The following is a 15,627-nucleotide window of genomic DNA, read 5'->3' as shown; positions in this document are numbered from 1 at the left end:
AGGACACCGAGACCATTTTACACGCCTTCATCTCATCACGCCTGGATTATTGCAACAGCCTTTTCACTTGTTTAACCCAAAAATCTATTGATAGACTCCAGACTTTCCAGAACTCAGCTGCCAGGCTTTTAACCAGAACAAAGAAATATGACCACATTACCCCTATTTTAGCTTCATTACACTGGCTCCCAGTATGTTTTAGAATTGACTTTGATCACTTTTAAAGCTCTTCATGGCCTCTCGCCTTGTTATATTTCTGACCTTTTAGTCCCATACGCACCAGCACGTACCTTGAGATCCTCGGGCAGAGGTCTGCTGTCTGTTCCAGAGTCTCGACTGAAAACTAAAGGGGACAGAGCGTTTGCTGTCAGGGCCCCGAGGCTCTGGAACAGCCTGCCCGAGGAAATCAGGTCGGCTGAGTCAGTGAACTCTTTTAAGTCCCTTTTTAAAACATACTTTTATAGGAGAGCCTTTCCCGATCTTATTTGACTTCATTTTATCCCTTTTATTTTATTCTAGTTTACTTATTTTATGTTTATCTTAAACGTGTATTTTAGTCTTTTCAATGTTTTCATGCTTTTATCTTGTATTGTTTCTGCATTATTGTTTTTTTTGGTATTATTGTCTTAACCTTGTTAAAGCACTTTCTAACTTGTTTTTGAAAAGTGCTCTACAAATAAAGATTATTATTATTATTATTATTATTATTATTATAAAAAGTATTTACCTCCCAAAAGGAAAAAAACAGCAGATGTAATTTTATGAATTTAGCTTTTTTGTGGAAAGACTATATTAGATAATAAATGTAACACTATTACTCATGTTTGAGAATGTTTACAGTAAAATTAAAGGTACGCTGGGGAATGTGGGACCACTGGTGGTGCTGTGGAGCTTTTTATGAACTTGTATTGTCTATGTCTATGGGTCCTTTTTTTCCAAGAGGAAGCAAGCCAACTGAGTTATGTAGATAACTTTACTAGTCTAAAGTTTTTCCACATTATTCGGGTAATTTCGGCATTTATTCAGATAACTCAGAAACTCTGCATCTTATGGCAGGACTCTGTATGAAGATACCTATACATGTACAAATCAGCAGTTTGTGGTGGTGCTGCCTGTAAAAGGGAGCAATGTGCCAAAAAAACAGGACTTCTCAACAACATGCATACCTTTCATGTATACATAGGTGAATATTGATCCGTGCAGTTGGTGTGTCATACTCTGCTCAGGAAAATGTCACACCTCTGCTACAATCCTTTAATAGTCAGTAATTCAACAGTGTTGTATTGTCTTTATTTTTTCTCTTCAATTAAAATTAAGTAAAATGCTATCGCTTTACAGGGAAAAAATGAAATTTTAGACAATTGTAGCAACTAAGATGCTATGTGGAAGTATGTGACTCATTTTGTCAGCAGATGATGTTTTTGTGAAGCTCCAGTGGAGGGAGCTCCTCGCTGCAGCAGCATGGACTCACCAAAGTAGAAGTTGGGGCCGTCGTGTGGCTGGAAGAATTTTCCACAGGCTTTGGCATGGACATTTGCTCCTTTACTGACCAGCAGCTTCACATAGAAAATACTCCTCCTCTCAATGGCTATATGGAGAGCTGTCTGGCCTGCCAGATCACACATCAATATGTACCAGCAAATCAGTGACATTTCTTCACATTGTCTGACTGAAAGACACAAATAATTTAGCAAGAAGTTTGTTTTCATAGCAATTCTGCTTCGTGCACAGTTTACCTTTGTAGTAGCTGTTGGTGTAGGCTGAATTGACAAACTCTTTAATGTCGCCCATCTTCTCTGAAATGTCAATTAATAGTTCCACTGTGTCGTTCTTGCCATCTTTGAGGTGCAGCAGAGCCTTCATCAGGGCAGTTTTACCATAGGACTGATCTGCAGGTGTAACCACACATTCAGGGAATTAACGCTCAGGTCAAGAGTTTACTGTTTAGTGCGGTTGTTGCATTGTGTGTGTCTCACACTCACACAAAGAGTCGGAGAGTTTCTTCATGTTCTGGTGCAGGTACTGATGCAGCTCGCTCAGCTTTTCGACGTCCCTGCTGGCCACTGCTTCAAATAACCTATCGATGTTAAATGTCTTGCTGTCTCTCTTCCTGCTGTGCTGCTCCTCACCTCGAATCCCTCTATAAACAAACAAATATTTTACAGACAACAGGGTTAAAAAAAGATTCATGTCAGGTCAAGCAGCTTCACACTCCTCATTAGGCCACACTGTGGGACTTGACAAAACACAGCACCAGCAGTATAATGAGTATTAAAAAAAAAGCAGAGATCAATTTATCTTTGTATGGAATGGCTCACTTGTCAAAGTTGAGATTGAATCTGATTTGAGGCATGGGGTCGCGTACTTCCTCCTGATAATCAGTGTCCATCGGTGCCTTGGGCATGAGTCTGTCATTCTTTGACGCTTTCTTACGTGATTTCTCCTCCTCTGTCCTGTCGTCTGCCTCCAGAGAGAAGCCAAACATCTCCGACTTCTCCATCTTCACCCCTTACTCCAGTGATCTGCATAGAAATACAGCACAAGTGGGACAAATAACCAATGTCTCTAAAATTACACAATCTGAGACGTCAAAACCAAGCTTTGGTGGACCTGCTCACAACTGTGTCAACAGGTCACGGGTACACGTTGCTTTGTTTCAATGTGGCATGATGTTTAGTGCTTTAAGTTACATGTTTGTTTCTGCTGTTTACCACAGTGGATTACCTCAGTGGCCTTTGAGGGCACAGACATATTTTCAGACATGTGATGTTTCACCCAGTGACTAACAAAGGAGTGTATTTAGAAGAAGATTTCTATGACAGCAGTAGGCGCTTGATCTAGTTGTCTCTACAGAATAATCAAATCGTATACAGTGTGCACAGAAACAGAATCAGTGAGTAAATGAAACGACAATTTTCCTTCAGCTGATCACAAGGAGATGATACATATTTTGATCTAAATGTAGACGTGTTGAGGATAATCAGAACAAAATCTTTGGTGGCTTCTCGTTCCCCTTTTCAGTCAGGAAATGGGGAATTGAAATGACTCATTGGAAACTCTGTAAGACTCCGTCAACATCACAAGAGGAATATATAGCATACCAAGGATGGCAAAAACAGAGAAGTGTACATATCTTCTTTTTTCTTTTATTTCTTTTTACAAAAGTCAATTTAAACATGAATATATGTTTAATTATTTCCAAACCTGAATTATGAATTAAACATACACAACTAGAAATACAGTAATTGAAAACCTTTTTTTTTGTTCAGTTATGTTTGCAGAAGATCCATCATGTCATTATGTGCTGCAGTCCTATTTATGGACCTATTGATTTATGACCTCTTCCCATGACATTCCTTTTCACATCCTCATTAAATCTCATGAAACAAGCACAAGCTGTGTTAAAAGTAAGTGCTTTTAAATTTCTAAGAGGCGTGTGGGTTTAAATGTACTAAATATGTGATAAATATCACAGTAGCATGTGATGGGAAGGAGGATTTTGCTCATGGTGTTTCAGAATATTTTTCAGGATCATAAGCAATCTAATTATATAAAAAAACAACCAACACACATAATTTGGCTCACCAGAGGGAAGTCTTCCTGTTCCAGTTTGTGAATCTTCAAGTCAAAAAGAAAACAACAGTACACAGTGGAAATGTCCTGCAGTGATCCAGGTGCTTGAGTTCTATTGTGCGTCCTAACATGCTTGCTTAATGTAAGTGTGGTGAGATAAGCAGGAAAAAGCCAGAAGGAGATACAGTGACACGCCCTAGAGAATATCAGAGCAGACCTTGAGTGCTTAAAAGGATGCTCTAAGTGTGCTTGACCATCTCTGCTCATGCAAAGACAGTAAAAAAAATAATACCACAAAGGAATGCATCGTGATAAGTTCATCACAGAGGAGCTACAGAGCAGATGAACCAAGAAAGCTTAAAATATAAAATCTCATAATGTCACTTAACAGATCATAAATAAATAACTTACCCTTCTGAAAGGCTACTTTTCTTACCCAGGCTTTTCTGTCACTTGAGTATAATATTTCTAAGGCGCGTCTCCATTACTTAGTCCATTTTTAGCTGCTTATGTGCTTCCTGTGTGTCTCATCTGCCTCTTCGTAGTTTCGCTTAAGTCGTGTGTTTTCAGTACAGCTGTGGCCCTGTGACTGAGCGTGTGGTTGCAGAGCTTCTGCCTACAGTGTGAGCTGTAGATGTGCTTTCATGTGACGATTTCCTACATCAAGATCACTTCCTTTTTTTCACAGATCAACAGTGGCACACTGGCCTTCACGCTGTGAGATGAGTGCTGTTGGCATTGCATGGTTCAAGTATTTCAAATGTGACCCGAAAGGACACAAGACCAACCAAAACTGTGTCTGACATCATACAGCCTGGAGCTTCATTCCCAATGTCTATCTGGACTTTTTTTGAGCGTGTCTATGTATGCAAAGATAGAGCTTTCCATTCAAACTGGAATAAGTGCACCAGAATATAATCCTGGTGACCCACTCAAGAAGCAAGATAACATATCAATATTAAAATTCAGTGTCATTTAAAATGATTTGAGACTAAAATGAATTGTTGATACTGTTTTATTTGTACCATAATCACATCACATCAGGTGTGAATTACTGCCCCACTGAGAGGGAAATAACTGCATATAACTGTAGTAATTTCAATAATAATAGTAATGAAATAAATAATGACTGACTGAAAAATGCACATGGCTGTTATTAGTATTGCCAGTTACAGCTGTAGATGCTGCAGCTGCTGGTAGAAACAATCCTGTATTTGCTCATTATCATAAAAATTTATGAAGCCATCAACAGCATGGTCTGCATCAACCCTTTTCTGATGAGTACTTAAAGCAAAATTAATATTAAAAACATTCTAAATATAATAATATAATAAAAAATCTACCCATTCTGTGAGTAGCAGAAGTTCTAAATGGAAGATTAAGACTAAAATCAAGAGGAGGCAAAGAAAGAACAGTGACGTCTCCTTCCTGAAACAGTATACTCCTAAAGGGGCCGGAGTCAGTTAATTCAGTTTTGGAACAACGGATCCAGAGAAATCTGAAGAAAGAGGTAGAGAACACCAGAGAGGATGAGGAGGAGCAGTATGGAGAGGAATAAGAGTTGAAGGAAGAGGAACAGTGGGAGTTGGAGGAGGAGATGGGATAGCACGAAGATGAGGAGAAGCGGGCGGAGCAGGAATAGGGTGGAGGAGGAGCTGGAGGATGAGAATCTCTGGCCTGTCCCAGACCAAAGACAAGACGCTGGGGCAGAATAATTAGTTTTTTGGTGTGATTTACTGTACAGCACAGTAAGGAACAAAAAATGTGCAAATGTATACATTTGTAATTTGTTTTGTAGTGTTCATTATGTGAAAGGTTTTTTGAGGGGAAGAACCACAAGCAAAATTACTTTGAATTTATCTCCCCAGTGTGTAATACTGTGGGTTTTGAGTGAAGAGCTTCATTTTGACCTGAAGATGTTATGTTTGGGGAATTGGGTGAGAAGGTGTGGATTTGTGTTGAGTTTTGAGAAAAAGAGGCATCATTTCAAGAAATGTGTTTAAGCATTCGAGAAATAATGTAAAACAAGGCTTCTAAAAAACATATGACGCTCCAGCAGACTAACGGATGGTGGTTATAGATGTATATTAACTGCATTATTAAGTTTCTCTTTCATTCCCCACAGGAGCCATGACAGAGTCAGTGTCTTACTCCATCTCTGCAGCTCAGGATAATGTGGTGAGTTGGGGGTATTTCATCTTTTTAGACCCAAGTAGATGATAAGTGGAAGTTAAAAGTAAAATAACTGACTTTTTTTTATTAAAAGAAAATATACAAACTCTGTTAATTAGCTCATTATTTTAGAAATGCCACATTTGGTTCAGCTACACCTTTACTTCAAGGCTCTTTTTGGACACTATCTGCACTTTCCCTCAATGCTTTGGCAGCAAAAACTTATATACTATTTAAATGTTACTCTATACTGAACATAGTTATTTTCAAAAAGCATTTAAAAACTAAGTTGGACTCCCTTTGTGATACAGGCCCCTGAACATGTGCAACACAACAGATCCATCAGATACAAATGCTCACACACACACACACAACTCAATTTGACACCTTAAGCAACTCGAGACTGTAGAAGTGACATGAAGAGGAGAGAGCTGAGATGGAAACACCAAACTCAGAGGAGACCTCCTTAAATGCAACGACATAAAAACCGCGAGACAGATGGAAGTTAAAGAAAATTACATAATACCAGAGGAAAAGGCATTTTTCTAACATGCTAATAGTTGCTACACCTCATCTCACTGGCCTTGCTGATAAACCATCATGCAGTATCTGTGGTTTCACTTAAAGACACTGTCCACCCTCAAATACAGAGATCCTGTTATGGATCAGAAGTGTTCCAGCAGCACTGCGATTTCTCTCCACTTAATAGATTTCAAATGATGCCTTTCAGCAACACACAGGAAATGAGCAAGAACTTATTCATCAGGATCTGAGTTGGCGCAGAACCAACTGTAAAGCTAAGCAATTACAAATCTGGGGTTTTTAAGTCTACAGCTAATTTTGTTGTTGCACTGTATACTGCTGTCAGATGAGAAATTAGCTCCTCTGAGTAGATTTTTTCTGATAAATGATGAGCATCTTTGCAAAAAGGCAGCTTTAGGAAAACTTTAATTTTTAAAATGCTTTAATCGCTAACCTGGTAGAGTGCGTACCAAGTATCAAGGTTGAGTGCATAAAGGCAGAAAATAAAAATCTAGTGTGGCATAATGTTGTCTAAAAATGCACTCTGCTAAAAACAACAAAACAGACCCAGAAATGCCTGGCATATTGCTAATAGATGTTAAATGTCAAATTAAATGTTTGAAGGATTTGATAGCTGTGATCATTTGGTCCAAAAAGTTTCAAAACCTTATTGCACATAGTAAGTCAGAGGATACGTAAGGCTTTTGATCCCTGTCCTGGCAAACACAGCTTTTCCTTTAAATTACACAGAGCAAAATATGTTGTAGCATGTAGTTTGCCTGATTGTTCCATCTTTAAACAAAGCGATACCGTTCGATAAGGTGCTCAGAACACTCTCAATTAATCATGTAAACAGACAGGGGATTCCCCTGTGGATCATGACTCTCATTCAAAGTAGGTCGCAGAGGACCATGGCCACGCCGGCAGCTGAGTCCGCGTTTTGTCCGTATACCACCGGCTGAGGGAACGCCTTCTCCACCTCCTGCCTTAGCACCTCATTGCGGGCGATGGCGCTCCCACTGGCCACAATCCTGCTGACCCCCGCCTGCTGCAGACGCTCAGCGGGCATCATGGAGGTGATGTTGTCCAAGATTCCGCGGCACAGTGCCCTGGTCATGTGACCCAGAGAGAGATTGGTAGTGGAGATGTTGGTCACTTGACCCAGGCAAAGAGGGTTGTGTCTCTCTCCCAGGATGGTCGGACTCACACTCAGGTCACTCGTTTCCTGATTCAGGGCGCAATGAATCAGCTTCTCATATAAGCACGAATCACTCAGCTCCGCACCTGTGAGGGATAAGGAGGAGGAATTTAACATCTGGATGAAACACATTTAATGGCCTACGAGTCATTTTGGCTTCAGTACTACTACTCAAATAAACACTGCCCTCTCTGAGCTGTCAATTTTAAACTAGAAACAGATTAGCGGGTGATCTGCAAGTGTTAATTTTCTTTTAATATTCACTAAATTTTTACAGATTACAGTAATTTTGCATCTACAAATGCCTGCTTTAATCGTTTGAGAGGCGGCCTTTATCATTATAATTTGTGCTGATTGGTCCGGTACATATATAACCAGGCTGATTCAGTTCTTGAGTGGTTATTTCCAGAACTAAAGCTTGAACAAGACTTATAGTCTACAGCCATGCTAACCAACATCAGCACGCTAACTTGCTCACAATGACAATGCTAACATGCTGATGTTTGGCAGGTATAATGTTTACCATGTTCACCGTCATAGTTTTAGCATGCTAACATTATCTAAATAGCACTAAACACAAAGTACAGCAAAGGCTGATGGGAAGGTCATTAGTTTTGCAGGTGTTTGGTCATAAAGTGAATTTTTGACTTGATGACAGAACACAAAAAGTCAGGTAATCACCAAAGTTAACCTGTACAACATTTCATGGCAGTCAATTCAGTAGCTGTTGAGAAATTTCACACAAAATGACGAATGTGAACCTCATGGTGGCATTAAAGGAAATATCAGGGTCATCACCAAAAATATCACCAAAGTAATTAGCATTCATCATCTGTCAACTACGAACGTCTATACAGGGTACATTTCATTTTTCCATTCTACAACACGGTGCCGCATAAAGTCATGAAAAAATACATACCAAGCTCCTTCATCCAGGCAGAGAGCATCTCCACAAAAGTGGCCAGTACATTCCCTCCATTGAGTGAAGCAGCCACCGCCAAGTACGAGTTGTCAAAGTAGGGGAAGTAGGAGATGGAGGAGGCAGGCTCAGGAGAATCTGGAGGTTGGAAGTCAGCCGGCATGGCAAAGGTCAGCTGGGCTGAGGTACTTATGTTAAGAACTGCAAAAATAGGAGAAAGATACAAACTGTCCTCTAAGGTGTTGTTTTCTTTGTGTTCATAAACATAATGAGAACAAACTAAGACATGGGTATTTACTGCTGTATACCTTGCTGTAGGGTATTGTTTACTTATTTAAATATATATAACTTTGCTGTTTTAATATTGTTCTTTTTAACTTGGTATTTTTACAAAAAATGCAGCATAAATGAAATTATCTCATATCATATTACAGATTTTTGATCAAATGTTTTCATTACAAAAACTTGAGAGTACAATATGCAAGGTATTGTTTGTGGTGTGGTGGAACAAAGAAATTCTAATATTGACTGCATTTATCTAACTAACAAGCTTGTGCTTCTCTTTTGTTTCTGTGCCCTAAGAACTGCCAAGCTGTGCGTGCTTAGTGGGTGACACCTGAAGCCGCCCACTTGTCCTCCTGGATGTCAGAGATCTTCCGCCCTCTGTATTTTCATTTAAGATTACCCTGATTGTTTTAAAAATACAGGATTTAAAATCTCTAAACGGGGCAGCTGCAGCTCAGGTGGTACATGGTCCCCATCTCCTGTCCAAAGTGTCCTTGGGCAAGACTCTGTAAAAGGCATCTTCCAAATTACATATGCGGATGATGAGGTCCGCAAAGAGATATATATAAAAAAAAGAGTTAACCCTGGTAAACTGAAGCAATAGTAGAAAAAATCTAATGGATGGAACCTGTCATGGTATAGCAGTAATGGATGCTTTCATCCGAAGTGCATGAACTGTGAAAGAGTAATGCATTCACTGCATTAAGTGTAATCCTAGCCGGAGAGAGACGACTGGACTTCCTGTTTCACCTGCATCTGTCCGCGCACCCATGCAGGAGTAGACGGAGCACTGGAAGTCTCCCATGGCAGCCCCTACTGGCGTACCAGCAGGGATACCGTGCCAGTCGGAGCACGTCTGTCCTGCCAAGCCACCAGATGGCACACACTGAGGAAGCAGGTGGAAAGGGAAGCCGGCACCCTTCAGACTAGAGCATGCACACACACAGTTGCTTGTTATGTAGGTTACGCATAACAACTCTGACATTGTAAGTGTTTAGTGATTTCAGTTTAAACACCTAGCATGCACAAACAACAGAACATTTCTCATGCATTTAGTACTTGAACTAATCAAGAAAATGCTCTGCCAACTTTAGCACAGAAATGGGGTGTTATTAAATCAGGACGTTCTGAACTTCACATACATGTCTATATTCCACTGGTTGGAGGAAGTGTTGAAGAAGCCCCAGCTGGCTGCGTTTTGAGGCGTCATAACACAACTGTCCAAACCACACAGCATGGACACCACATAGTCCTGGATGGTACCTGCAACTGTGAAGTCCTTAAGGAACTCGGGCCTGCAGTGAAACCACACATCTATAGAGTTCACTTTCACATATCACAAAATCATGTAGTGCAGTAGGCTCTGCATTAGGTTCTTAAAGTGTATGCTGCTGACCTGTGTTTCATGCACCAGAAGATTGTTGCACAACCAAATCCTGTGGCTACACTGATATGTGAGTCTGGTTTTGGAAGAGACGACAGGAAGTTACAGCTACAGCGCCCATCCTGCCAGGTGATCAGCTGACTGGTATCCCTGGCTGTGAAGAAGTCTCTGTTGGACCAATCACAACCTGCGAGGGGTCAAGAGACAAAAGACAGCAGACAAAATAAGTTATATGTGACTCAGTGGTTTTGTTTGGATACAAAAACAGCAAACGCATAGATTTTCTTCCAACCATTTTCATCTCAAGTATTGGATGCAACCAGCAGAGGGCAACATAGTTATGAAAGAGGTACAATGGGCCCACCACATTTCTGTTTAGAAGGAGTTTGTAGCAGAAAACCTCCTGATATAAGTGCACATCGAACTGCCCAGCTCCTCAATCCATTTATGAAGTATCTTAAAAAGGTCATCAGTGCTACAGACTGGGTAATCAATGTAATCCAACAGTCTGAAAACATCGCTCTCTTCTTTGAAAGGCTTCTTTCAAATCCCCATGGCCATTAGTAGTTAATGTTTTTCTAAAGCCTGTGCTCTGGTTAAACATTATGGGAACTGTTGTCCAAATCAAACTGTAAATTATGATTAAAACCTGTGACACTAGTCTAGTCTCCAAAGACAAGGGTGATAATTTCAGAAAATAAATATGTTGCAGCCACTGCAGCCGGCTGAAGCTAGGGCTGGACTAGTAATCTGGCATACCGGCCAAATGCCCGGTGGGCCGACGCACCTTTTGGGCTGATGTAACGTAAATTGTGTATTTATATCTACGCTAAATTTCTATACTGACATTGTGCCGGCCCAATCACATCTCTTACAGGCCCCCACCAATGCTCACTGTTTCTTTTTACTTTTTTATTATATTTTTATTGTCTGAATTGTCACCTGCCAACTGAATTTTGTGCTTCCCTGGTGCAGAAAATGTCTCCAGAATGCAGGAAATTAAGTTTAATGCTCAAAATCTTCTGGTGGAGGACCACCAGACCCCCCTCAACTATTTCATCAATACATTATTTTTTTAAATAACAGGCCAATTAAAATATATTCTTGTCTTGCTGTCATTGCCCCAATCTTGTGCAATCTTACATCTCATGGGCTAAGTGTTTCATCACACCACTAATCTGAGCCCTTAAATGGAAGGATGGTGTATTGGTGAGGGGTGTCCGACCGATTTTGATGGGCTGCCTGGGCCAAAAATGCCAGGGCCGATTCTTTGTCCCAGTCCAGCCCTGGCTGAAGCCATCTTCTGTATGGATACCAAAACGTTTTGTATCTACTGGTCATTTTGATTCCAAAATATGTGAAAATGGGGCCCAGGTTTAAAAATACCAAAATTACCCTTTAACTAGGAGAATCACAGTATATTAACTGATCTGTTATAATAAAAAGTACATAACCTTTTGCTTAACAGCATATAAGTTCCAAAAGTTCATGGATGAAATAGTTCATGATAAATACTCTACCCTTATGTGGAATTTTAAGCTTCATAATGCATGTTCACATTGAGAGTGTTGTCTGTCTGCAGTCCCCAGCTCTGCTACAAGAGCTGATGTATGTTGCAAGTTGAAGATCTGCAATTACATTCTGAACAATGCAGTCGTTTCATTTTCTAATCCACGAATAGCACAAAAACCAAATCCTATTATAATAGCACACACAATTTTATCATCATTAAATCCTATATAAAAATAGGAACCCTTATCTCTGAGAGTGTGATGTGGAGCCCTTATATTGGTACAAGGGATCATACAATTAAAGAGCCTCTTAGTCATTTTTTATTTGTTTGGGTTTTTTAACTTCACCTGCATAAGCACATATTGTGGCTGGAATTAAAAATGTTTTGCACATGTTCATTTTGGGGGCCAAACCATCACACCAACATGCTCTGGAAATAATATGTCTTTACTCTCTCTCTCTTGCTGTTTCCTCTCTGATTTTTTTTACACTTCAAATAAATCAACGAATGAAGAAATCAGTTTCTTTTTAGCTCAAACTACTCAATGTATCACAGCCGTTGTTACAAAAGTTATAAAATGCCACACCGTGAGTGGATGTAGGCGGGCAGTAAAAGTCTTACCGCTCTTTGCTTTCCAGAATAAAACCCCGTGCATCTGTCCTGTCAGCCCGATGCTGCTGACATGCTGCAGTTTGTCTCTGGGCAGCAGGCGGATGCACCGGTTCAGAGTGTCTATGATCCGTCCAGTATCCTGCTCTTTCGCCTGCAGGGCATAGGAACATAGCCAGGTTACACACAGGACAGACAAACACACATTGCTGAGCAGCATAGTATAGTTGTTTGGCACGTGAGCGCACTCACCTTTATCCCGCTACTGTCGATTATATCAGACGTAGTTGGCAAAGCGTGACTCGCAGCCACCTCTCTGGAGCCAGTTTTTAATAAAACAGCTTTTACAGAAGTGGTGCCCACGTCTACACCCAGGATATAGGTAGACATTGCTCCTGATGGCCCTGTGTGCTTTGCGACTCAGCTGCCATAGACTGTACCGACAAAGTTAACCCTGCTGCGTTTACGTCGAAGTACGAACTCGGACGTTTCAACTTCAGCGAAATGTAATTGCGCCGAATTAATTAGTTGATTACAAAAATCAACTAATTAGTTAAGGCCAATCTTATTCCAAAAGTTGTTTCAAACATTATATCTAATTAAATTTCCACGGTGTATATTCCGACTTCTCAACAATGGTGTAACAATGTAAATTGTTCAAGTAGTCCAGGCGGCCAGGGGGCAGGTTCTGCCCTGGTTCACTGCCATGGCAAACGGGAATGGACTGTAGTCATTACTCATTCATTATTCAAAAAATGTCAATTTGAGAAGGGTTTATCGCCTGTATGGGCCTGCTCTTTTATCTGCTGTTTATTGGTGTGTGGGGTCTAGATTAAGGGAGAAAGAATACATGAAGAAAACTTATGTTGCTCAGACTAAAATGTTGTTCCCCATGACACCGATACTGTATGTCATCGAGGTCTTACAAGCAGGGTGCAAAATCAACATTACTGTCCACCAGACAAATGGCTAGTGAATGCTCAAAGTGTACAATCTACTCAATATATTACCATTGTTTTTTGGCTGGAGAGAGAAGCAAATCTACCAACCATTTGCTTATTTTACCAGCTGGTGACTGGTGCTAATTTTGCAATCTGCTTACAAGTGAACAAAGTGATGTACATATTGGCTATGTGCATATTTACATATCCGTATGTTTAAGCATTTCCAAACCACTTGAATGGATACAAAGCATTAGAAACTTAAATAGCCTACATCAATTGTGGCTTTGTGTGTTAAGATAAATACAAACATAAAATGTAAAAATTGCAGTAGTAACAGTATTTAAAATTGTTTGCCTGGCTTTTTTTGTTTTTAAACTGGAAAATATATTTACCCATCATCTCCAGTGGAACAAGCTTTGCTCTGTTGGGCGCAGTTTTGAAACTTTATGTTGTTTATTCGGTGAAGCTGGAAATTTGAAAAGAACCAATTTACCTGTATCTTGCAATGTAGCCTCTCAAGAGGGTGACACGTTAACGTAGAAGGAGGGAATTGCCTTCTTCCTCATTATGAAGATGTCATTTCCTACTCTTTAATGTACCTAGAAAGCACCATGTCGTCGTCCCCGTTTGATGAATGCGTTTTTCCCCACAGTGCACTGCGAAGGAGCATGGCTGACTTGTCTAGGAGTGTCACCCAAACGCGAATGAATGTGCTGTTTCGGTGTCACAACAGCTGACCTTTTTAATTCAAGACAATTTCATATTCAAGTCTGTAAAGTTTCTGTTGCAGGTTATGTTTTTATAATCACGCTGTGAGGAGCTGACGAGTCCCTGCGTTTATATTTCCGGTGAGAATCTATCATCAGTTGACCGTTAGCCTGGAGAGCTAGCTAATAATGCTAGCCTGTTAGTCCCATCGGTGAAAAAAATAAGATAAAGCAGTTTAATTTGCAGTTAAGCGTACGGCATTGCATTGTATTTACTTAAGTAATGAGCCTCTACTGACTAGAGTCTTGGCCGTTTGATCTCGTTTTAGGTGTTTTATAGCGCTGTCTTTGTCCCCAGAGCAAGCCTTTAAGTATATTAGCTGCTGCAGTAGCTAAGCTAACGTGGACCAAGGCTGACTGACAGCTTTTCTTTTTGTCTTTGTCACTCAGACTAGGGGGCTTTAATGTATCGAGACCTCAGTCGATTTGGGGATTTGCCCTTTTTCTTCTCGTTGTGGTTAATCTGTTGAAATGTCTTATAAATGTATTACGTTAACCTTAGACCCACTGACACTGTAAGGTCGGTGTTCTGACGATATGTGCTAGTTAGCAGTTGTTAGGGTTAGGAACACCGGTACAAACTTGCTTTTCTAATGTAGTAATGAACTTGCTTACTAGTAGTGGACTAAGCAATAGGATAATGTAAATACTCCAATTTTCAGTATAATAAAGTTTAATACTGAAGTGGTATCACCAAATGTCAATATTAAAAGCTTTATTTAGTATCTCTCAGATTTTGACAATAAAATCTAGTCAAGTAAATAGTCTCCATAGCTTTGAAATAAATGGAGAGTTTAAACTACGATATGTGCCTCCTAATTGTAGTGAAGTATTAAGTAGCATAAAATTAAGTGTTTCAAAACTGTACTAGTGAATTTGAGTAAATGTAGTTATTTTGTATTGTAAGCATATCTGAATCTCTCCTGAAACAGCAGCACCCATCTGTGATAGCTGACCAGAGCCGAGATGGCAAGCGTTGTAGCCAAGCGCGAGGGACCACAATTCATCAGTGAAGTAGCTGTGAGGGGCAACGCTGCCGTGCTGGACTACTGCCGCACCTCTGTATCCGCTCTGTCCGGAGCTACAGCTGGCATCCTCGGGCTGACTGGACTGTATGGCTTTGTTTTTTATTTCCTGTCTGCGTTTCTCCTGTCCCTGCTGCTCATTCTCAAGGCCGGACGGAGGTGGAACAAATGCTTTAAATCGCGGCGGCTGCTCTTCACCGGGGGCCTTGTCGGAGGTCTTTTCACTTACGTCCTGTTCTGGACTTTCCTCTACGGAATGGTGCATGTGTATTAAATTGAACTATCACAAATATCCCTGAATTAATCCTCTCTAATGCTACGTAAACCAATAATATTGTCTGCCCTGCTGTTTGTAGATAAGCGATTAGTGAAAGCCGTTAGATTTTTCTGTTTTGAACTGTTAAACAGGCGATGTGTCAATAATTATAGTATGCAGAATAAACTGTCCTTTTACCCTTCCTGCTCCACACTAGTGACTATAAACTTATTAAACCTGAATCTCCTGCGCTGTGCTCGGTGTCATGCATACCAGGATAAGAGCAGTTATGATCAAGTAGGTTGTAGTGTAATAGATAAAAACAGATGTAATCCTAACAAGGTGTGTATGCCCTTGGCATTACATTTCATGTACAATACTATGGTTAAATTATAACAAATCCGATTACTGATTGGAATAAATAACTGTACAACTTGTTTGTATACATTATTAATCAGTT

The 15,627-nt window shown here is 40.2% G+C and overlaps 3 protein-coding genes across 9 annotated transcripts in view; 1 reads left to right on the top strand and 2 right to left on the bottom strand.

Annotated features, from left to right (window-relative positions):
- The window catches only part of trpv1 (transient receptor potential cation channel, subfamily V, member 1), a 16,813-nt gene extending 12,608 nt beyond the window's left edge, over positions 1-4,205 (bottom strand). The window contains exons 1-6 of one of the 3 annotated variants that reach the window (XM_046039371.1): positions 3,985-4,205; positions 3,586-3,618; positions 2,319-2,522; positions 1,983-2,140; positions 1,737-1,889; positions 1,472-1,609 (exon numbers count right to left, since the gene is read on the bottom strand). In XM_046039371.1, coding sequence (XP_045895327.1) covers positions 1,472-1,609; positions 1,737-1,889; positions 1,983-2,140; positions 2,319-2,500 — 631 coding nt within the window. In that variant the 5' untranslated portion in view covers positions 2,501-2,522; positions 3,586-3,618; positions 3,985-4,205. The remainder of the gene's footprint in view (positions 1-1,471; positions 1,610-1,736; positions 1,890-1,982; positions 2,141-2,318; positions 2,523-3,585; positions 3,619-3,984) is intronic. The other 2 variants (XM_046039368.1, XM_046039370.1) reach the window with 2 other exon arrangements.
- A 367-nt stretch (positions 4,206-4,572) lies between these two features.
- On the bottom strand, positions 4,573-13,754 carry shpk (sedoheptulokinase). Of its 4 annotated transcripts, none has more exons than XM_046040199.1 (8): positions 13,613-13,754; positions 12,428-12,609; positions 12,188-12,329; positions 10,066-10,240; positions 9,812-9,964; positions 9,420-9,595; positions 8,385-8,585; positions 4,573-7,551 (listed from the first exon to the last, which is right to left on the bottom strand). In XM_046040199.1, exons 2-8 carry the CDS (start codon positions 12,563-12,565, stop codon positions 7,157-7,159), a joined length of 1,380 nt encoding a protein of 459 aa, XP_045896155.1. In that variant the 5' UTR covers positions 12,566-12,609; positions 13,613-13,754; the 3' UTR covers positions 4,573-7,156. The 4 variants fall into 4 exon arrangements, with proteins under 4 accessions (XP_045896155.1, XP_045896154.1, XP_045896157.1 ...); XM_046040198.1 differs by having other exon boundaries at positions 12,428-13,002; positions 13,613-13,733; XM_046040201.1 differs by lacking the exon at positions 13,613-13,754 and adding an exon at positions 13,512-13,528.
- Positions 13,743-15,604, top strand: emc6 (ER membrane protein complex subunit 6). Of its 2 annotated transcripts, none has more exons than XM_046040204.1 (2): positions 13,743-13,967; positions 14,822-15,604. In XM_046040204.1, the coding sequence occupies exon 2, from the start codon at positions 14,853-14,855 to the stop codon at positions 15,183-15,185; it is 333 nt and encodes a 110-aa protein (XP_045896160.1). In that variant the 5' UTR covers positions 13,743-13,967; positions 14,822-14,852; the 3' UTR covers positions 15,186-15,604. The 2 variants fall into 2 exon arrangements, with proteins under 2 accessions (XP_045896160.1, XP_045896159.1); XM_046040203.1 differs by having other exon boundaries at positions 13,745-13,967; positions 14,819-15,604.
- Positions 15,605-15,627: the final 23 nt, after the last annotated feature.

The sequence above is a fragment of the Micropterus dolomieu genome, linkage group LG23 (assembly GCF_021292245.1).
Source record: "Micropterus dolomieu isolate WLL.071019.BEF.003 ecotype Adirondacks linkage group LG23, ASM2129224v1, whole genome shotgun sequence".
NCBI lineage: Eukaryota > Metazoa > Chordata > Actinopteri > Centrarchiformes > Centrarchidae > Micropterus > Micropterus dolomieu.
Note: the sequence above shows the minus strand (reverse complement) of the source record. Positions and strands in the feature narration are given on the sequence as shown.